Consider the following 22,319-nt stretch of genomic DNA (forward strand, 5'->3'; position numbering starts at 1 on the left):
TTTGCGCTCACGATGTATTTGTAATATTATCGATAACAGTCTCTTGTGAGATTCAAAAAAAGTATCGATAGCCATTTAGCATAAGACTTGATCTGAATTAATATCATTGTTTTAAGTCGAAGCCTAAGTGACATTTCATGTCAGCTTGAATTTGAATTTTTTGTACTTAAGCATACGTTGGTTTTATCTATTTACGGACAATTCAGGGAAACAATAAATTTTGATCGATGTAAATAACAGCTTGCCAAATGTTAATGTTATCGCTGTTATTATTAAAACAGAAGAAGAAGACGGCAAAACTACGAAAGTGCGTTATTTCATTTTTATACAGTTTAATTTAATTAGAAATTTAAGTAATTCAACAATATGCATGCGTGAAATTAATGTAATAAAAAAAACTAAAAATTACCTAAACGTGCAACGTGTAAATGGCAAAAAATTTAACGCGAAATATAACTGCCAACAACAACATCCACAGCAGCAGCCACTCACAACAACAACAACTCCGCAGCAGCAACAACAACGCAATTGTGATAGACAAAGAAATAGATTAAGAAGGGGAAAAGGAAACAGCAAAAAGCCCAACAACCAAATAAAAAAACAAAAACAAAATGCAACATATTTAAATTTTAGGCATATCGCGTGAGTTTTTTGAGCAGTTTTTGCACCGCTCTGGTTTTTTTTATACGCAACAAAAAGTGATAAAGTAAAAAAAAAGTCAAAAGTAATACGCTAAAAAATATATTAAAAAAGTAAGCGTTATTGTAGGGAAAACGGTAATAATAAGTTGTCAATAACACTGAACCAGTAAAAAGGCGCAGAAGGAAAATAAGGAGAATATAAAACTGGACACTAGCAGCTTTTGTTTTGTCGCTGCTGCTGACACAGAACAAACAAACACACACACACATACCACACACAGCTGATGTAAAATCATTTGTAGCGTTCGTACTCGTGCTCGTGCTCGTGCTGTGTTTTCAATTGATTAAAATCAAAACACAAACTAAAAACAAATACACGCACACATAAACAAAAAAATACACTCACACAGACGGGTGTAAATTGATTAAAGATTACAAGGTAAGTGCGAGGGATCGCTTTTTATTAAGCATAATAGCTAATATGAAAGCACACAAAAATATAAGCAAAGGAGCTGCTGATGACGCCCTTTTTTGTGCATAAATTTTAAATAGTCCTCCCCACGATTCTCGTACTTTTATTTTCTCCACCCTTTCCCCACTCCCTTCTCGCCCATTCCTCGCTTCACTTGTGCGAAACTAAATGCAGCACTACACCTGCTGCCATTTTCTTTTTGAGCATCAGGCAACCCTTGTTTCTGTTTCTAAATTCGCTTCTGCTGTTATTTAGTTGCTAGTTTTCGTTTCAGACGGTTGACGCCAAAATACAATTAATAAAATCAATTTGCTTGTTTTGAGCCCATATCTTAAACACATTTGTAATTTTTGCTATTATGTGAATGTCTGCATTTTCAAGCCAAAACATTCGGCGGTATACCAATAGACGTAATGGAAAATAACAAAGTGCAGGCCAAAACAATACACAAACACGCGCGCACAAACATACGCAGGCAAACATGCATATGCTTTTTTTTAGTGTTGAATACATCTGCATATACACTCTCATGTAGCCGTTGGTGCTGGTCAGTGCTGCCAACTGGGCCACAGAAATGACATTAGTACATTATAATGTGGTATTTATTGTAATGCACTCGATGTTTGATCGCGCATATCAGCTGTTTAGAACAGCTGCGTAATGACTGGGGGTTCAGAACAAGTTTTTTTTTTTAAACATATGTGTGTATCTATGTTTAAATGCAGAAAGATGCAATGCACAAAGATGATCGTTTTACCTAAATGTGACCTTATAGTTTAGCTCAATTACATTTTGTTACCTGTGGAAAATGGAAAAACATGAAATTTTATCTATTAGATTCATGCTGTTTAAATTCACTTACATACGTATATATATGAATTCAGAAATACATTCATGTTTTGATTGGCCTTTGTACTTAATTGTCTTGATAGGCTATTATCAGATGGACAAAAGGCGGTGATCTTGATCATTAATGAGTAATCAAACGTCAGCACGTCCGCTGCACTTGCCATTTCATTCGAAAGTGTAGACTTTTCAAAACAAAAGTAAAACCAAAATCTGCTAATTTTTCCAAGTTTTGCGATGTATAGTAAATGCATTTTCCCATAATTAGCTAGCAATTTCTGCGCATTTCCTGTAATTAAGAGTTTCCTAGTAATATGGCCTTTTTTATACCCTGAACCCATTTTCAATGGGAAATCAGGGTATAATGGTTTTTAACATTACATTTACATTAACAAGAATTTAAAATAGCAGCAAAGTATGGGTCATGGGTATGAGTCTTATCTTCATTCAACTCTCTCTCTCTCTCTTTCTCGTATATCGATCTAGGCATGCAGATCTATGTATGTACATATCTACATATGTATATTCAAATTGAGGTATCATGTACACGTGTGGCTCTGCCTTAACAGACATGCGTTAGCATGCTAGCGTTGCATCGCTGACGACATCTGTTAGTTCTGTTAGTAGTAGACGTGTGTGGGCACGTCGACACGCATTTTTCTTTTGTTTTGTGTTTAATAAAAAGCTTGTGCAACACAGCCAAAGCGATGTTATTTGTTATTAACTTCTTATCTCTTCCTCTACATTTGCACATGATCCAAAGTTTGCCAGACAAAATGTAAACAATGTATTACATGTATGTAAAAAAATCGAATTGAATAAACAGACACAATAACAACAAGTAAGAAGGCTCCAGTCGAGACTGCTCGACTAGGAGATACCCTGAACCCTCCAAGCTGATATTCTAATCAGTCTGGACTTCTTTTATGCACACATACATACACATGCACTTATAAGCACGTGCTCTGCTGACTGCGCAGTTAGCAGCGACTGCGCTTGGGCTGCGCTGCAATGTGGGCAATAATATGAGAATTTATTTGTTGAATAATTTCTTTTGTAGACATACGATCTTAATGAAACTTTCAGAGCGTAATCATATGGTTAAAATATGTGTACATTCCAAAGCACAAGTCTCTAGTACTTGAAAAGTACTAGTACTAGTACTTTTACAAATTGGGGGAGAAGGGGGCGTGGTATCCAAAATCTGCAAATTACAAAATCTTTGTATCCACTAACTTTATATACAACCCAAATATGAAGTCTCCAGGTCTAAAAGTGTTAAAATTATGCTGAAAAAACCAAGTCGATTTTTCGATTATTCTCGATAAAAAAGTTATCGGACGAGTTATCGAAAAAATAAAGCAAACTTGTACTGCCTATAGTATGCATGCCAAATTTCAGCTCTCTAGCTCTTATATCTTCTGAGATTCTTTTGCTCATACGGACGGACAGACGGACAGGGCTATATCGACTCAGCTCGTCGTCCTGATCAAGAATATATATACTTTATGGGGTCTGCGATGATTCCTTCTGCCTGTTACATACTTTTCACAAAACCATTATACCCTGATTTCCCATTTTCAATGGGTTCAGGGTATAAAAATACAACTAGTTCTTTATTGCGACTTTAAAACGCGAGCAACAACAGCGACGGCAACGTTGGACGACGTTGGCTTTTGTTTAGTCATTAACATTTGAACTGCTGCCCGCCACCTGCAGCGCCGTAATGTCTAAACTAGCGCAAATGTTATCGCTAACACTTGATCAAGTATGAATGTTCACTGATTGCTAACTTGTAACTGTAGCAGCCACGTGTTATGCGCTAAATACAAAAATGTCAAAGAAATGTAAAGATATAATACTAAGAAAAGAGCAGCCCTTCGAATAAACCTTCCTAATTATTATGCTCTCTCTTCTTTTGCCCTTGTTTTTCAGCTCCTCAACGCTAGGTGGCAGCACCACACAAATATACACATGCGCATGTATGAATAAGCATTAGCACTGCCAAATAAAGAGAAGAAGAAGTTAAGTGTTAAAGGAGGTGGTAAAGTATAAAGAGGAGGCGGTGGAGGAGGGCGACCCCATCAACAACAGCTGGAGCTTCAACATAGACAGACAGCTGCCACATGATGTTGTACGTCTACCATGTGGACGTCGGTCGCATGCTGAGCTTCGATATGACCGTTGCTTTGTCTTCGGTAGAGAATTTAAAGGAGACAATTCAGCGTCTGCACCAGCTACCCGCTGCCAATATTGTTCTGCTGGTGAGCGGAGGCGAGATGCTGACACACTCCACACAGGTTTCCTGCTATTCCGCGGGCACCGATACGAATCCCATTTTCATGTTCCTCACCGGTGACGAGCGTGTGGGCCCAACGATAGCCAGCGGTGGCTCAAGCGGAAACACAGCTAGTGCAGCGGCAGATGCTGCCGATGCGGAGCTACGTCGCCTGGTGGACGAGAGTCAGAAATTGCCCGCAGTGCTGGAAACAGTCCGGCAGCGAGCGGCGCTGGCGCAGCATATGGGCGAGCTAGGCCGCAAGGAGGAGCTGCAGTGCGAGCGATTGGTACATGAGCAGCATCTGCAGCAGCAAGGGTGGTCCGCGGTAGTAGCTAACATGGAGGATTTGACAAGTGAGTTCACTGAACGCTTCCACAACTTTTGCCTGGCTTTCGACCGACATTTGCAGCAACGGGAAAGCTACCTGGAGCTGTTGCGCAATTTTAACGAAGATCTCAAACAGCTGGCGAGGATACCCATACTGCCAGCGTTGATGTCGCAGGCTCAGGCGGATTTTCATGGGTTTGATGAGCTGCTCGACAACGAGGATGTAGATGTAGAGAAACTGACGACGGAGACAGAGCCTGGAACGAGAAGTGTAGAGAAAAGCAACAGCAGTACATCGCCCAACAAGAAGTTGAAAATGGGTCACGAGCAGGATGATCAAAGGGACGAGCAATCCAACTCGAATTCCAAGTTGCAGCAACAGCAACAACATCAGCTCAATCTATTGCAGTGGATTAGCTCGAAGGGTAATCACGCGGCACTACAGCAGATGTGCGATGAATGCGTTCAGGGACTAGAAACCTTCTCCGTTGAAATCTACGAGAAGCTCAAGACCGAGGTGCAGAACATTATCATGATGGCCAATCAGAGCGATGTCAAGGAGATCAAAGGATTGAGTGATCGGCTGTATCGACTCGACGAGTTTAAGTATAAGATCAAAAAGATTGTCCAAGATCAGAGGGAGCAAGCGACTGCTCTGCAACAGAATGAGTCGCGTGCTCTCAATCTGCGCGACAATTCGGTGTTGCCTGATCTATGCCTCTCACATCGCTCACAGCTGCTTGTGATGCGCGATAACCACATTAAGATTCGTGAATATAGTCGCCTAATAGCCCACTCTAAGGAGGAGCTCGGTCGCAATCTGAATACGCGTCTGCGCCGCATAGTCTACATTGAAAATGCGATGAGTGAATATGATAATCGTTTGCTCTTCTACCATCGTTGCCTGCGCCGTGCTGAACGTCATCTTAGCATTATTGAGCAGATCCATCGAGCGCCGAGCACTTATGTTGCGGCTGTCACGGAGGTAGTGCGTCGCAAAATATTCTCGGATGAGTTCCGCCTGTGGGCATCGCGACTGTCTGCGGATTTCGATCGCATTCATAGTGAGGAGCTGCAAAGGAGGCGACTGTTTAACCAGAGTTTTGATGGCCACTTTTTGAATATTCTTTTTCCGGGCATGGCCGATATGCCGCCCACTTTTGCTAATGACCATCCGGAGCTGAGCTTTGATACGCGTCTCCCGCAGCTGGGACGCTCCGATATTGAATTCTTATCAGTGCAGTTGCCCGATCTGGCCAATCAACTGCAGTTACCGAATATGGAGCCTGTTTTGCAGTTCTTTGTGCAGCGGCACGAAGTGATGCAACCAGTGCAAATGGCTCATAATCAGTCTGAGCAGTTGGAGCTTGCTCATGAAGTAAGTAAGCAAACTGTGAGCACCTCAACGAGCTTGCATGTGGAGCAGATAGAGCGTAGCACCACAACAGAGCCGCGACTCATGCTGAGCGCCAGCACGTTGACAGACGATAATGCCGTCAGTGTACAGCGGCTGCGAGATGCACTGCAGGCTATGTCCAAACTGGCGTTACAGTGTCTAGCAATGGCGCGCTCCAATTTGAGTAGCCTTCGCAGTGAACTAGAGCGTGGATACCAAGATGAGCTGATGTCGAGCCTGGCACAGATGCAGGAACAGTGGCAGCTGTTGTCCATGAAGTGGAAGCAGCAAGAAAGCAAGCAGGCGGAAGAGCTGGAGCAAATGCGTCAGCAGCTGTTATCGGCGGAAGAAGATAAAGTGAGAGCTGTGGCACAGGCACGCGAGCAGCTCATACACGAGCACAAAACAGAGTTAGAATCGTTGCGCTGCCGATTCAAGCTGATGACCTCGATGGAGCGTTCACCATCGGACAGCAGCCTTGAGAAGTTGGAGCGGCCGACGAGCAGTGCCAGCGTCGTCAGCCTGGATGTAGAACAGCTATTAGCGCAACAGCGCCAAGATCTGATTGCTCAAAGGGAGCGTGCCGTTAGTGAAGCTATCGAAGCGGAGCGCGCGCTTTGGCAGCAGCGAGAGTTGCGAAGTCAAAACTCAGAATCTGTGATGGCTAATGTGTCTATTTTGAAAGATGTATTAGAGGACAAGGAGCGGCAGTTGGACATGTTACGAGAGCAGAACCGTCTGCTGACAGAGGAGAGTTACCAGTTGAAGACACGTCTCGAGATGCTTACCAATGAGGATGGGAATAGCTGGCTGAAGGAGAAGATTGACTATCTCAGTCGCGATAAATGTCGTCTCGAGGAGGAGCTTAACCTGGAGAGGAGCAAGCGCATCGAAATGGAGTCCAGTGTAGCTGCATTGAGGAGGTTAGTTATTGATTGTTTGATAAATATTATGCATATTAGATCTTTGGTTGGTTTAAAAATGTTCTATCTGGCTAGTTGATAAATATTGCATTGATGAACTGTCCGAGTGGCTAATTAAACTAGTGAATGTCTGATTGATTCATTTTTAATAGATCATATGTTGATTCTTAGTCTCAGAAAAATTTATTTATTGACTGATTTTCTGATTGTTACTTATATTCGATCGATATCGTTGTTTAAATCTTTAATAACTGATAAACTGATTATTAAATTACGAACTCTGGCCGACTAGCGAGGAAAGCTATTTAAGGGTTTATTGATTTTTCACTACCTTATCTACAGCTCCACTTATGAGTTGGGCGTTGCAGTTGTTGGCGGTACGTTGACGCGTTCGAAGTCAATTGTTTCCTCGTCATCGAGTCAACGCTACATTACTCTCGAGGGCTGCGCTAAGGGTGATCTAGTGTTTGTTATTTGGAGCATACGACATGCTCAGTTTATGGTAGTGCAGGACTCACAAACCCTGTACTTTGTGCATGCGGGTAGTTTGCCTGCTCTACAGCTGACGGCGCCAACGACGCAGGCAGCGCAACCTTTGTCGTTAGGTGCCGCCACCGGGGTTCCTTCGGCCCAAGAAGAGCCCAATCACATACCGCTACCATATTACGCAATTGGGCGAGTTGTTGATAAGGAATACTGCCAGGCGCGAAAAGTAAGTTAATCGTGTAGGCTGTGTTAATTCAAACTAATCGTTTAATATGTTTGTAGGATGAGAATCGATATCGAGTCAGCAAGGGCTCCAAGTTTTATCGCATCAAGCTGGCACCTGTGTCCTCAAGATATCCGCACCGTTACGACCGTTTGGAATGTAAGTGAGTGAGAAGTGACTTTAAATCACGCAGATGTCCAATATTTGTTCAATATTGGATGTGATAAACTACAGATAAGAAATTCAATTTTTACTATATTTATCGCAATGGAAATCAGAATATATATTATATATATATATATATATATATATATATATATATATATATTCCTGTTATAATCATACTCTGAAAGTTTCATGAAGAAAGTACATCCACAAGAAAAGTTATTAAACAATTAAATTTCCATAGTAAGCCCACACTGCAGCCAATATTTTTAATATTTTTTTTTAATATTATGTATTTAAAAACAAAATTAAGCATTAACAAAATCATATTAACGAAAAATGAAGATTTAAAAAAGCTTTTAATTTTTTATTGTTTCATGTTCTTCATACTTATTTTTAGGGCGACGAGCTGAGTCGATTTAGCCCTGTCCATCTGTCCGTATATACGAGCCCAAACCACTATTAATTCGAACAGCATGTTTTTTTTGCAGTGCGCAATGTTTAACACAATATATTGTCAATACTACTAAAGATAACACATACCAATTCATTTCGTCTTAAAGATAATTTTATTCTCTTCACGATGAAAAAAAAAATAATGCTCTCTTTCCAACAACAACAAAAATATGAGTAATTTACTAAAACGGTATACTAAGAGATAAGAAAAAATTGACCACTATTAATTCGAACGCTGCGTAAGCTTACCTTAATCTCAAGAAGAGCAAAACAAAAGCAACTAATGTAACGGAATCTAATGTAACGGAATCACTATTTAGTTATGATCAGCAAATAATGTCACAATACAGCATGCAAAAAAATTTTAGAATTGCTGCAGATCAGTGAAAGTTTAGCAACGATGGTGCGTGGTAAACCAATTTGTAAAGAAATCAGAGTATTGATTAGGGATTATTTTAAATCTGGAAAGACACTTACGGAGATAAGCAAGCAATTAAATTTGCCTAAGTCGTCTGTGCATGGGGTGATAAAAATTTTCAAAAAAAATGGGAATATTGAAAATAACATTGCGAATAGAGGCCGAACATCAGCAATAACACCGCGCGACAAAAGACAACTGGCCAAAATTGTTAAGGCTTTCTTTAAGAAATTTGGCTTCTGAATGGTCGCAGACAATTGGCAAAACTGTCCACCGAGAGTGGACTCGACTGCAATTAAAAAGTATTGGATATGGTTTTTATAAAGTATGTTTTGTTATTAGCTGTGCATCGTACCCAATAACTTACTCGAAATCTTACTCGTAGGCCAAGGAAAAACCCTTGCTTACACTTCGTCACAAAAAGAAGCGTTTGCAATGGGCTCGGGAAAGGATGTCTTGGACTCAAAGGCAATGGGATACCATCATATTCAGCGATGAAGCTAAATTTGATGTTAGTGTCGGCGATACGAGAAAACGCGTCATCCGTAAAAAGTCAGAAACATATCATAAAGACTGCCTTAAAAGAACAACAAAGTTTCCTGCGAGCACTATGGTATGGGGATGTATGTCTGCTAAGGGATTAGGAAGACTTCATTTCATTGAAGGGACACTCAATGCTGAAAAATATATTAATATTTTACAAGATAGTTTATTGCCATCGATACCAAAACTATCAGATTGCGGTGAATTCACTTTTCAGCAGGACGGAGCATCATCGCACACAGCTAAGGGAACCAAAAATTGGCTGCAATATAATCAAATGGAGGTTTTAGATTGGCCAGCAAATAGTCCAGATCTAAGCCCAATTGAAAATATTTGGTGGCTAATGAAAAACCAGCTTCGAAATGAGCCACAACGGAATATTGCTGACTTGAAAATCAAGTTGCAAGAGATGTGGGACTCAATTTCTCAAGAGCATTGCAAAACTTTGTTAAAATCAATGCCAAAACGAGTCAAATGTGTAATTCAGGCCAAGGGCGACGTTACACAATTCTAATATTAATTAAATTATTGCTTTGAGTATGATAGTAAATCACATTACGCAGCATTCGAATTAATAGTGGTCAATTTTTTCTTATCTCTTAAGTATACCGTTTTAGTAAATTACTCATATTTTTGTTGTTGTTGGAAAGAGAGCATTATTTTTTTTTTCATCGTGAAGAGAATAAAATTATCTTTAAGACGAAATGAATTGGTATGTGTTATCTTTAGTAGTATTGACAATATATTGTGTTAAACATTGCGCACTGCAAAAAAACATGCTGTTCGAATTAATAGTGGTTTGGGCTCGTATAAGAGCTAGAGAGAAATTTTGTTTCCTAGGTCCGTGTATAGCATATATAACGATAACGTGTCACGTTATTTTACTATCGATTAAAAACAATGTCGAAAATCAGTAATAAATTTATATTACTGACATCTTTAAAGCTAGAGTCGCAAATTTTAAATGTAGATTCATATGTACTTTATAGAATTTCGATTTTTGTCAAATTTCACAATTCAATGATGATCAACTTGGGAATTTCGCGCATGAAGCGACATAAAGCCACCATGCATAATAATCTGTGAGATTTTTCGAGAGTTTTCGATTTATATATACATATATATACTTATATATATATATATATATATATATATATATATATATATATATATATATATATATATATAGAATTTAATTTATATTTTCTTTTTGAGTTAGTTAATTAGTTAATTAAAATTTTGCCTTTCTATCCCTTCAACAGCCACAGCTTTCGTTGGCGTCATTAGCCGACCGCAAATAGCGTCAATATCGCGGGATGTGATTGATGTACCCATCCCTTCGATTATTGCTGGCAGCAGCATTTATCAAAGCTTCAAAGAACGGACGGTGAGCATCTCTAGCGTCAACGAGGAAGAAGATGAGTCAGCCTCCTTGCTCAGTGAGCGCTGTCGATACATTAGCGTTAGCGAGGAGGATGAATTGTTGGCGTTTCCTACTTCTGCTGCTGAAGCAACAGTAGCTGGAACAGCAATAACAACAGTAGCAGCAACAACATCAACAGAAGCGGCAATAATAACATCGACGGCAACTCAAGCACAGTCTGTGATAACAGAGCAGCCAACGGCGTCAAGAAAACTAAAGTTGGATCTACTGTTGGCCTCTGCTGATTTATTAACACACTCTCTAACACCACAACAACACTCAACCCAACAAAACCAGAGTGAGGAAAATCCAAAGGAAACAACACTGTCGGAGCATGTAGCCACACAGCATTCGGATTTAAATACTACCCAACTGACCGATGAACCAGTTAATTTATATGTTCCCCCAGCCACAGTTACAGCAGCAGCAACAACAACAACAGTTGATGCTGTGTCTGCAGAAGTTATTGTCTCTGTGGAGCCATCAACAACGGGCACGGCCCACATTAGTGAAGATTCGGATGAGTACCGTTCACTGGAGGGTAAGGACGACGCTGATTTGTCCGTTTCCGAATAGTGTAAGATATATATATATATATACATACGTATATATATATATGAGTATGACGTTCTTATGTCTTAAAGTAGGCTAAACCCTTTACTATTTAAATAGACAACCAATACCCTAAGCAAATATAGCCGACAACTAAATACACACACAGCACACAAAAATAAAAAATATATACTTATATAATTTAACACTTACAAACTCTGCATAAGACAAAAATGCAAAAGGAAAAGCTAAAGTAAACGAAAATAAACTACCGGCTGAAGTTCTATTGTAGTTGTTTATATAGTCTATACATTTTAATAATATGATCTTATATTAATGCTGTAAATGAGTTCGATAACAGTCCTTCATAAAGACTCTCACATACACACAAGTGCGATTTTTATTTTAAATAAAAATACAAATAATCAAATAAATTAAACTAAAAAAAAAAAAAAAAAAAAATAAATAAATAAATAAATAAGGAAAGCAAGTTTAAAACAATATAAGTTTCCCTTTTTATCTTTTTTAGTGCCAAGAAGTTGTTTGCAATTCACAATTCACAAAGAGAAAAAATTAAACAAAAATAAACAACATGATATATAACATATTTTTTATAAACATTTTCGTAACCATTCCCCGTTATCAAGCATACACACACGTCCCACCACAGAGCCCCGCCCACAAAATCTAATCATTTATTTCCTTATCGATTATAGAGGCGTAAAACAGTCCTTTTAAAACTTAAGCGCGGATCGTCTTTTGATTTCACATTGTACATAGCAGCCAATATATATATTCTCTTATTAACAACACAGGAACAGAACAAAAATATAAAAATACAATGCTATTAAACATTGCAAAACAATACAAACACAAATATGAAATTTATTTATTTAAAGAAAATGAAACTGTATATAGAAAAATAAATTTTAAAATAAAAACCAGCTAATATTACTTTAAACGATTAAAATTTAAAGAAAGAGAACGTAAACAATAACAGATGTGTAATAAACAACAAAACGTGTAAAAGCGAAAATCAAATAAAAAGGGAAAAAATGTTAACTGCTTAAACCATTTTTTATACACGATTGTAGGCGATAAGATGCATTGGTATGATTTGTATTATATATTCAAAGGAATAGTACTTCAATTTCAATACATATATGCTTTATTTCCAAATTATTACATTTTGCTTAAAGCTAGCTTATTTTTCTCTATAAAGAGCTTAGACTTATTTTATGTCTGTGCAGCTCTCAGCTGCAAATCATATTATACCATTACATTAATTTACATCGAATTTAATTTGAACATTGATATATTTAGATGGTAAAGGAAAATGGATGAAAACCCTTTAGTTGCAACTTAAAAATAACATAAGAAATAGATGGGAAGCCACTTTGGACAGTACAATTTAGAAATAGTAGGACAGGGGCGCTATTAACTCGTATCTTGAGTTAAATATGATTTTGTCATTATGAATTTGGCTTTTGAGTCTTAATATTCGCTATTTTATGTGGAGATATGGTCTGTGATATTGTGGATTGAGGATCATTTTTATATCCTGAACCCATTTTCAATGGGAAATCAGGGTATAATGGTTTTGTTGAAATGTATGTAACAGGAAGAAGGGGGGCGTGGCAGACCCCACAAAGTATATATATTCTGGATCAGGGTGACGAGCTGAGTTGATTTGGCCCTGTCTGTCCGTCTGTCCGTATGTATGAACGCGTCGATTTCAGAAGATATAAGAGCTAGAGACTTCAATTTTTTTTTTTAATGTCCGTAATTACAGCGCGGATATCAATTTTATCATTAAAAATCGATAACTCATCCCGATCTTTTTTTATCGATAAAAAGTCTTATCGAAAACCAGTTATAAAATTATACCTTCTACACTTTTATTGCTAGAGTCTCCAAATTTTTAATGTATACTTATATGCAATTTATACAATTTTGGTTTTTGTTAAAATTTACCCCCACCTCTAAATTCACCCCCTCACCCTCACTTTTGTTAAAAGCGTATTTCAAATACTAGAGACTTGTGCTTTGGCAATGCATATTCATGTTATAATCATAATCTGAAAGTTTCATGAAGATCGTACGTCCATAAAAAAAGTTATTAAACAATTAAGTTCTCATAGTAAGCGTGTTTATGCGTGGGTGCTTGCGTGTGTATGTGTTTGTGTATGTGTTTGTGTATGTGTGTGTGTATGCGTTTGTGTGTGTATGCGTGTGTGTGTTTGTCTGTATGCGTGTGTGTGTATGTATGCCTGTGTGTGCGTACGTGCCTGTGTGTGTGTGTGTGCGTGTTTCTTGTGTAAGCTGAAAGACGCGAAAAATTATTGAAATATCTATTCATTCAGGGGATCTCGTAGTCGAGCAGTCTCGACTAGAGCTTTCTTACTTGTTTATTTTATTTGTATAATTGATTGTTTATTTTGTCTATTATGTTGCTTATATGGCTAATAAGTCAAAGGTGTAAATATTTTATAGAATATGACCGAGGACAGAACCTTGAGGGACTCTTCAACGTTCAAATATACGCAGAAATTTCTATCGGTCAGAAAACTTTTAAATATATAGGTCAGGTAAGCTGGAGTGTTGCAAGCTCTCAGTTTGTGGATAAGACCATCATGACAAACATTGTCAAAAGCAGCTTCGACATCCATGGCTACCAAACCAACGGAATGCTTTTCATCGAACTTGGCTTTGACAGTTCGTCAATTTGTCCAAAGGAAAGACGCAGCTATAGAGCTCTCTGAATCCATATTGTATTGGTGGTAGAATATTGTTAGCTTCCAGGTGAGTCTTTTCGATAAACCACAATGGAAGCTAATCGGACGATAGCTGAACGGAGAACTAGGGGGTTTTCAATTGGAATTGTCTTGGCAGTTTTCCATTCATGGGGAAAAGAACTGATTTTTAAACAATTACCATAATCAGTGTAATAAAATCAACTGCACTTGCCGGTAAACTTTAAAAACAAATATTAGGAATATTGTCTATTCCAGGTGATTTTTTGTTTTTAAGTGACTTTATTACACCTTTAACTTCTACAGTTGAAACAAGTAAGCCGGCTCCAGTCGAGACTGCTCGACTAGGAGATACCCTGAACCCTCGAAGCTGATATTCTAATCATTCTGCACTTTTTTTATGCACACATACATACATATGCATCCACACTCACGCATAAGCCCGCACTCTGCTAGCTGCAGTTAATAGCGACAGCGCTTGCGTTGTACTACGTGTGGGCAATATTATGAGAATTTATTAGTTGAATAATTGCTCTTGTAGTAGGACTATCTTAATGAAACTTTCAGAACATTATATGGTTAAAATGTGTGTACATTCCCGATTTGCCACGCCTCTATTGGACGTAGACACCTCATTTTTGGTCAGTTCATAGAACTATAACTTCATGCTAATTGTAACTTAACTGCAAAATTTGGATGTGTAAATTACAGGCTAATTTCCGATATTTATTATTATTATTTTATTATTTATTATTATTTAACCATCTAAATTTGAAGTTTCTAGCTCTTATACTTTCGGAGAAATAAACTTTTTAGCTTCAATAGCGCCTAAAAAGTTGCGTTAATACGGACAGACGAATGGAAAATGCGGACGGACAAGACGGACATTGCACAAAACCAATATACTCATTTCACTTTCGTGAATGAGTATATAAAAGGATAATGCCTATAATTAATATTTGGTATGTAACCCTTTAGCTTTAATAACAGCTGATGAGAGGTTTGGCATCGAAAAAAAAAATTTTTAGTTTTTTTTGCCATTCTCTTAAGCTTGCTTTAGGTCGGCATGTTTTTCATTGCCCGCTTTGAGATGCGCCCATCCAATTCTTCCCACAAGTGTTCAGTTGGTTTAGAAATTGTGGTGGACGCGGTCGCACATGGGCAGTATTATACGCCAGCCATATTTTGAAGTTTTGGGCAGATTGCTTGGGGACGTTGTCATGTTAACATGGAGCTTGGTATTTGTAGCTTTTCAGCACTTTTTTTTTAAGATTCTCTTTAATGCAACCCCAGGCCATCACCTCACAACAACCATACTTAACTCTTGGCGTAATATTGTTTATTTGTAAAATGCAGTATTCGGATGGCGCCCATCCGATCGAAATATGTATATTGAATTTGCACTCAGCACAGAACAACACTTGACTCCTGTAATCAGACGGCTTGCTAATATATTCCTTAGCGTAGTCCAAACGCTTGTTTTTATTACCATCTGCGATGCTCTGTATTCGGCCTTGTGCAGTACAACTAACCATAATGTGCGTTATATGGTTAATGGCAGTACTCCGCGTATTGTAATCGGGTGCTCATCCTTCATTATTTCATTTTTAACCTCAGCAGCAATCTGTGTTGATGTTGTTTTGGGATTTACTTGTACCTTTCTAACAATTTTCCTGCATTCATTGTTGTTCAACAACTTTGGGCAACCTGTATTTTTAGAGCTTTTGCAGGTTGCGAAGTTTTAAATAAAGGACACAACAGATGGAGACATTGCCAAATTGATTTTGCCCCATCGGTCAAATTGTTAAAAAACAAAAAAGCCTAAACCAAAACAAGGCTCTAGTCGAAACTGACATTCTAATTATTCCGCGCTTCTTTTATGCACACTTACATACACATGCATCCACTCTGCTAACTGCGCAGCAAGCAGCGACTGCTCTTAGACTGCGCCGCGGTATGGGCAGTATGGGCGAAATGGGCGTGGTATCCGATATCTGTAATTTACAAAATCTTTGTATTCGTCAAACGTATATACACCGTAAATCTAAAAATAAAATACGTCTCCAGGTCTGAAAGGTTTCAAATTAAGCTGAAAAAACAAAATCAATTTATCGATTATTCTTGATGAAAAAGAATTCGGATGAGCTATGGAAAAATATGATGAGCTCGTACCACGTCTGGTATACACGACTATGAATGCAAAATTTCAAGTCTCTAGCTCTTATAACTTCTGAGATCTAGGCGTTCATACGGAAGGACGGACGGACAGGGCTATATCGACTTAGTTCGTCGCCCTGATCAAGAATATAGACAGTGGCGGTGTACACATATAATTTACAGCCAATCAAGAAATAGGTGTTTACGGCCTAGAAATGTTTTAATAAAGTAAATTTTCGATTCACATCCCTTTTAGAAAACCGTATAAAATATTTTTTCATATAGTCACCTAATGTCTAGATATGGAGTATGGCATCAACCTGTTACATTTATAGTTGCATCATAAAACAAAATCAATTACTTATGGGTTGAGTGTATTTTTATCAGTAATACTGAAGCAAAGCAAAAAAAAAAAAAAAAAAAAAAAAAAAAAAAACAAAATTGCGAACCCTTTATCATTTATAAAAAACGGTAGAAAACTAAAACTTAAATATAAATAAAAAAAAAGAAAAGAAATCAATTATTAAAAAATATACAATTATAATTTATTAGTTATAGGGAGTTATGCAATAGCATAATAATATAATATATAAAATTAAGCGAGTTTTGTCATCTAGTGTGCTTCGAAAATATTATCAGACAATTTGAAGAGTTACATTTATAGTTACATCATAAAACAAAATCAATTTTCATGGGATTCACACGAAAGCGTCTACACATATATATATATATATATATATATATATATATATATATATATATATATATATATATATATATATATATATATAGTCAATGCCTACTTCTTACGCAGGGAAGCACAAGAATTTTCGTTCAACTCGTGGATTTACGGTTTCTAAGCCAAGTTTAGTGCAAATAAATCATACATATGTGATCTCTAGATTTTTATTCTTATTATATTTTCCATATATTTTTTCAAGTGAATAAAAAACTATATCAAATATTTAAATCGTTAATTATTTAGTATAAATGACTTAAAAAGGTTCCCATAATAAATAAACCTTAAGTTATATACAAACAACGACTGCTCAAGCTACTGATGTGGAGTCAAAATTAAAGTTTCTGAATATCTAAAATTGTATTTATGTATGTTTATAATGGAGCATTTGATAATTGGTAAATGTTCAAATTAGGTGTTTGAGCAGCAAAGCTGTATAAATTATAAATTTAGCATAATACTATTTATATTGAGCAAAGGGCTAAAATTTGTGCAATGGTCTGTAACCTAGACATTCGCATTTAATTGATACTGAAGAAGAAATATAATTTACATTTGCAAAAGAGGACTAATATCGAAAATATTGCTACGAAATATAGGATATAGAAACGCCATAATGAAGAAGTGGTTTTGTTTTTCTTTTGCTAGAATGCATGATTTGCGTGGCTGTAATTTTATTATTTCGTTTACATCCCCTCCTCCAGTCATTCTTCTGCTCCTTAACTCCTGCCTCTGCTCCACTGCACATATCATGCAACAACTGAGATTGTTGCGGAGTCTGGGCACGACTAGCGAATGGCTGACTTCAAACGCTTGGCTGGCCACATGGTTACAACTTGATTTTGTGGGGGCTCTAAAATAATTAAGCGTTAAATATGCTCTAGTTATTAGTTGCCAACAGCTGTAAAGATAGATGCCCCTCTCTGCATTCCCCTCACAATATGCCACATTTCTTCAGCACAATTTTGCGCTTTCGCGCCGCACTTGATCCGCTGCTCTTTTTGGCAGGACGTAGGACAATAGTGCCGCTACTTGACTTAGTGAAGGTCGGGCTAAATGCGCTGATAGTCGGCGCATTACTGTAGGACGGATGCGTCGTCGCCTGCTGAGTGCTGTTGCTACTGCCATATACTTGGTCGTAGGTCTGCGTCATTAGCTGGTGGCACTTTGTGGCCAGATAGCGGAACACAGAGGCCACATTGATGTCCTCCTTAACGGAAGTGCGTATCAGTCGACAGTTGAGCATTTTGGCCAGCGTTTCAACTTCATCCGCACTGACCACTGCCTGCTCGATAAGATCGATTTTATTCTGGACAATCACAGTTGGTATTTCATTGCATTCGTTTTCCACTTTACGTTTCCATTCCTTGATTGCGTCGAAGGAGGCACGATCTGTCGTTGAAAACACCAGCACTGAGGCTTGGGCACCTCGGTAATAAGCCTTGGTTATGCAATCGAACTCCTCTTGTCCAGCTGTGTCCCACAGCATGATGCGCACGTCCTCGCCATCTATCTCGATCTGACGCTCTAGAAAATCAACACCAATCGTCTTCTTATAGTCCTTCGTAAAGATGCCTTTGCAGTAGCGCTGGATCATTGAAGATTTACCTACGCCCCCATTGCCAACGATTACCTGTAAAAATATATTTTTTTATAAAATGTATGCTTTAAATAAAATAATTAACTATAATGTGTGTGTGTGATTTCGATTTCGTGTGTTTAAGGAGCAATTACAACAGTTAAAAGTAAAATAGGCAATTAATTGAAATATTATTTAATTTATTGAAATATTATATTATTGAAATAATATATTTTACTATATCGAAAATATATCTATGTACGATCGTTTGAGATTACATAAATTATTTTACAAACTAGGCTTTAGGTTTCTGAGTCTTCAAGTTAGTATACGAATATATTTTAATATAATTGTTATACTAATATAAATTAACTCGACATTATCTAAATAATTGTTGGTATTCTTATACCAATATCAGTTCTTAGATACGCATTTATTTACTTTTTTATACTTCTATGATTAGAGACGAAATATGAAATAAACAATAATATACTTGAGACTATATTGTTGGACTGAAAGACAAATGATGACCTGTATTCTTCTGTATTTTGTAGCTTGTCTGTATACCTCCTCCTTTCCTTTCTAAATACTGATCTCTAAAAATATTCTCTTTGCAATATTACGGTTAAAATAAAGAAATTCAGACGATTACCAATAATAGGTATATGCATTTTTAGATGAATGTTATATGTATTAGTTATAATATGCGCAATTCAAAAACGATCCAGGGTACCTCGTAGTCGATCGCCGCCGCATTTTAAAAAGTTGGTTTTGTTTATTTAAGGAAACACTCTATTGTACTCGTATGTGTACATGTATGTGTTCTATTCAATTAGTATGGTCTGCATCTGTTCTCTGTTCGCAGTTTGTCACTCGCATGCAGCTGACTGGACAGGGATTTATTCAGTACTTGTAGCTGTTAGCGGGAATCGGTTGATTGCTCTCTTGTAGGTATGCGTGTTTCTGTGTCTTTGTCAATGTTGGAGAACTTACCACCTTAATGGCCAGCTCGATGTCGTCCTCACGCATGCTGCTGTAATTATATTGGGACTGCGAATGGGACTGCAGACCAGCTGCTGCAGCGCCTCTCGTTGCCGTTGCCGTTTGAATTAACAGACGCATCGGCGGCCACACGAAGAGCTTCGTGTCCAGCAGGCGCACGAACCCGACTGTTGACTGCTGCTGGGTTGGCTAATGGCAGCGCGGGGTGCAAAAGCAGCGAGCTGGGCTTTTTGGCGACTCCGATTTTCAGTTTACGCTTGGTATGGCTTTTTGCGTATTATCGACGCAGCTTTAATTCACTTTCTACGTATTGATTTTATACAAAATCGAATGCTCACTGGAAGCAGAAACTGTGGAAAACAAAACACAATCATCACGAAAATAAACGCATAAGCCGTAAGCAAGCATAAGTTTTTCTTTCGTTTTCACAGAAACCGGTTCGTGAGTTTATCTATGATTAGTTTCTTTTTTAATTTTTCTATTTTTGGTCTTTTTACCTCTTCCTGTTCGGCTTTTAATAAGCGGCTACGTGAGCCGGTTACCTCTACAGCAGGTGCTATCACGACACCCCACAGCTCACAGCTCATAGCTCACGCATCACAGCGCGCATCGTCGCACAATTGTTGCTGTCATTGGAATTGGGACTATGGCAAGATCAAAGGTAAGGCCAAGCATGCATATGGGTTTCGTGTGGTATTCGTTTCTTGTATGTATGCGAATGACACTAAAGCGTGCTTACGAATTCTTTTGAATTAACAGTGGAGATCAAAGGGTAGACGGGATTAGCATATGTTGCTTTGGCGACAATGGGAATACATCAGCAGTTTGCATTTATAATTTTAAAAATTTTGCAAAATTTTTATGCTAATACAAGACTATCAATTACCTAACTAGTCCATTTCACGCCATCGAAGCTCATAAAATGAAATGCTTTCACAATGCCTTAAAAAGCAAAGACAGTTTAGAACTATAAATATTTATAACGAGTTTTATTATTTTCTTTTGAGCTGCAGAATTCGTTTCCAATAGTTAAATAACTTTTAGATTTCTACGTTTTCCTTCCCTTCCATTTTTTATTTTAGACATAGCCATTAACCATTAACTATTCAACTGTATTTTATTTTATCTTCATTTTTATTTTAGTTATTTGTGCTGTGGAATCCACTCTGCAACATTTGAACTCGCGCGCGTTCTTTTGTTGCCTTTCGCTCGTTCTAATTATGTTGTGACCGTTTCGCGTTTGAGTCTCATTCTACCGCACTCTTCTTCTTTTCCGCTGAAAATGTTAGAGTTTGGTGCTGCGGGTTATTTGTGTCTCTATGTGTGCATGTGTGTGTGAGTACTCGTCTTCGTTTTGCCTATTGTTATGATAATTAAGGCCAGAGCGGTTATAGATTTAACTAGTTCAATAAGCACACACACACACACATGTACATATGTATATGTTAACATGTGGATGTGGGGGCCAACATTAAGAAAAAAAAGTCATGTCAACAAAGCCTAACGTAGAATTCAAATGAATGGTTGCAGTGCTTGTGTGCTGTGTCTGTGTGAGATTCAATGCATGAAAGACTGCACGCAGACGTAGTCGGCGCTAGCTGTGCGCGCGGCCCCTACCTGTTGCACCGCTGTCTCGCAATCTGTCCCTCTCTTTCAGCCTATCTGTCTGACTGTATTAGTGAGTGAGTGTGTTTTGGTGTGAGTTTTCTCAAATTACAAATAATGCACATCATTGCAATTTTCCACTTCTTCGTGCCTTAGCTAAATTGTCTAGAATGTGCAATTATTTTGAAATTTGCTCGCAAACTAATAGATTTTGTTGTTGTTGTTGGTGCTGCGGTCGATTGCCACTTCCTACTTGATGCATTGTGTTGTTCTTGTTCTCTTTGTGGAATGTGGATTCTAACTTGGCCATTTAAGTACACGATGAACCATGCAACTGTGTCTGTGTAGCAACAACAACAGCCACAAATACCACTTGTTGCTTCCACTGTAAATGGCAACTAAAGCACAGCAAATTTACATGGTTGTGTATGTGCGGAAAATTATGCAAATGCTACTGCTGATGTTGCTGGTGCTGTTTTCTGTTGCGCTACTTAAATCAATTATGAGCGAATTCCTCATTACTTAAATTCATTTTAAATACTCCATTCGCACACTAACGGCACTTTTAAAACCCGTCGCTGACAAGTCTACATTTTTTCTTTCTTATTGTTGTATCATATTCCATATTTTTTATAGCCCTTTTTCGCACACGCACACTCTCAGTTTAAAAGCAAGAGATGGCTCATTGTGTTTGTTGGTGAGAAATTAACGAAATATAAATTGAAATATTAAAAAACATACGAATAGCGAAAAACGCGAAGCGAACGGAGCAACCGGGGAACCGTCAGAGCAGTAAAAAAAACAACTCACAAGCGGCTTCAGCACAAATAGCTATGCAATAACAACAATGCGTACGAAGTGCATTCATTAATGTTGGAGTTAGTTACAGCTGTCTGTTGACTGCCTTTGGGAGCTGAACCATAGTGAAAGTCTCTACTTCTACACGCACACCTAATCATATAATACACACCGTACCCACGAATCACGAAGATTGTAAGCTAACATCGAACAGTAATAGTACCACACCTGTTGCTTACCGCGTTTCAGCAAAGACTAAATCTTAAACTTGGCTTACAAACCAATACTGGCCGAGTATGAATGGAAGAAGAAGACGAATCGGCAGTGCTGATAAGCGATTCAACTGTGGCATGGGTACATTGTTGCTCACAGCATTGATGTGTTTAGCTTGCTAAAAATAATATTCCATTATTGCTTAAAGTTCTTAATGAAATGTTGGTCAAAATTCATTTAATTTAAATAATTAACGCCACTAACTATCGATAGCTGTTTAGTATGCTGCTTTTCAGCACTGTTTCTACGAATACATGGGAT

At 37.9% G+C, this 22,319-nt stretch overlaps 2 protein-coding genes across 22 annotated transcripts; one reads left to right on the forward strand and one right to left on the reverse strand.

Moving 5' to 3' along the window:
- The first annotated feature begins 129 nt into the window (after window positions 1–129).
- Atg17 (autophagy-related 17) lies at window positions 130–12,214 on the forward strand. Of its 8 annotated transcripts, XR_016270661.1 has the most exons (6): window positions 130–1,080; window positions 3,895–6,886; window positions 7,229–7,598; window positions 7,655–7,754; window positions 8,161–8,959; window positions 9,020–9,851. XR_016270661.1 is itself a non-coding variant. In XM_018019407.2 (5 exons), exons 2-5 carry the CDS (start codon window positions 4,086–4,088, stop codon window positions 10,462–10,464), a joined length of 3,300 nt encoding a protein of 1,099 aa, XP_017874896.1. In that variant the 5' UTR covers window positions 130–1,080; window positions 3,895–4,085; the 3' UTR covers window positions 10,465–10,599. The 8 variants fall into 8 exon arrangements, 7 of the variants coding, with proteins under 7 accessions (XP_017874896.1, XP_089328310.1, XP_089328313.1 ...); XM_018019407.2 differs by lacking the exons at window positions 8,161–8,959; window positions 9,020–9,851 and adding an exon at window positions 10,440–10,599 and having other exon boundaries at window positions 7,655–7,758; XM_089472184.1 differs by having other exon boundaries at window positions 8,161–9,852.
- Window positions 11,183–22,106, reverse strand: Rab23 (RAS oncogene family member Rab23). 14 transcript variants are annotated; one of them, XM_089472343.1, is made up of 4 exons: window positions 20,269–20,993; window positions 19,880–20,126; window positions 19,374–19,732; window positions 11,183–18,434 (listed from the first exon to the last, which is right to left on the reverse strand). In XM_089472343.1, the coding sequence occupies exons 3-4, from the start codon at window positions 19,500–19,502 to the stop codon at window positions 17,736–17,738; spliced, it is 828 nt and encodes a 275-aa protein (XP_089328469.1). In that variant the 5' UTR covers window positions 19,503–19,732; window positions 19,880–20,126; window positions 20,269–20,993; the 3' UTR covers window positions 11,183–17,735. The 14 variants fall into 14 exon arrangements, with proteins under 14 accessions (XP_089328469.1, XP_089328478.1, XP_017856498.1 ...); XM_089472352.1 differs by lacking the exons at window positions 19,880–20,126; window positions 20,269–20,993 and adding an exon at window positions 22,014–22,101; XM_018001009.2 differs by lacking the exons at window positions 19,880–20,126; window positions 20,269–20,993 and adding an exon at window positions 21,958–22,086.
- Between the last annotated feature and the right edge of the window lie 213 nt (window positions 22,107–22,319).

This window comes from Drosophila arizonae, chromosome 2 (genome assembly GCF_054131065.1).
Source record: "Drosophila arizonae isolate 15081-1271.41 chromosome 2, UAZ_ARI_1.0, whole genome shotgun sequence".
Classification (NCBI taxonomy): domain Eukaryota; kingdom Metazoa; phylum Arthropoda; class Insecta; order Diptera; family Drosophilidae; genus Drosophila; species Drosophila arizonae.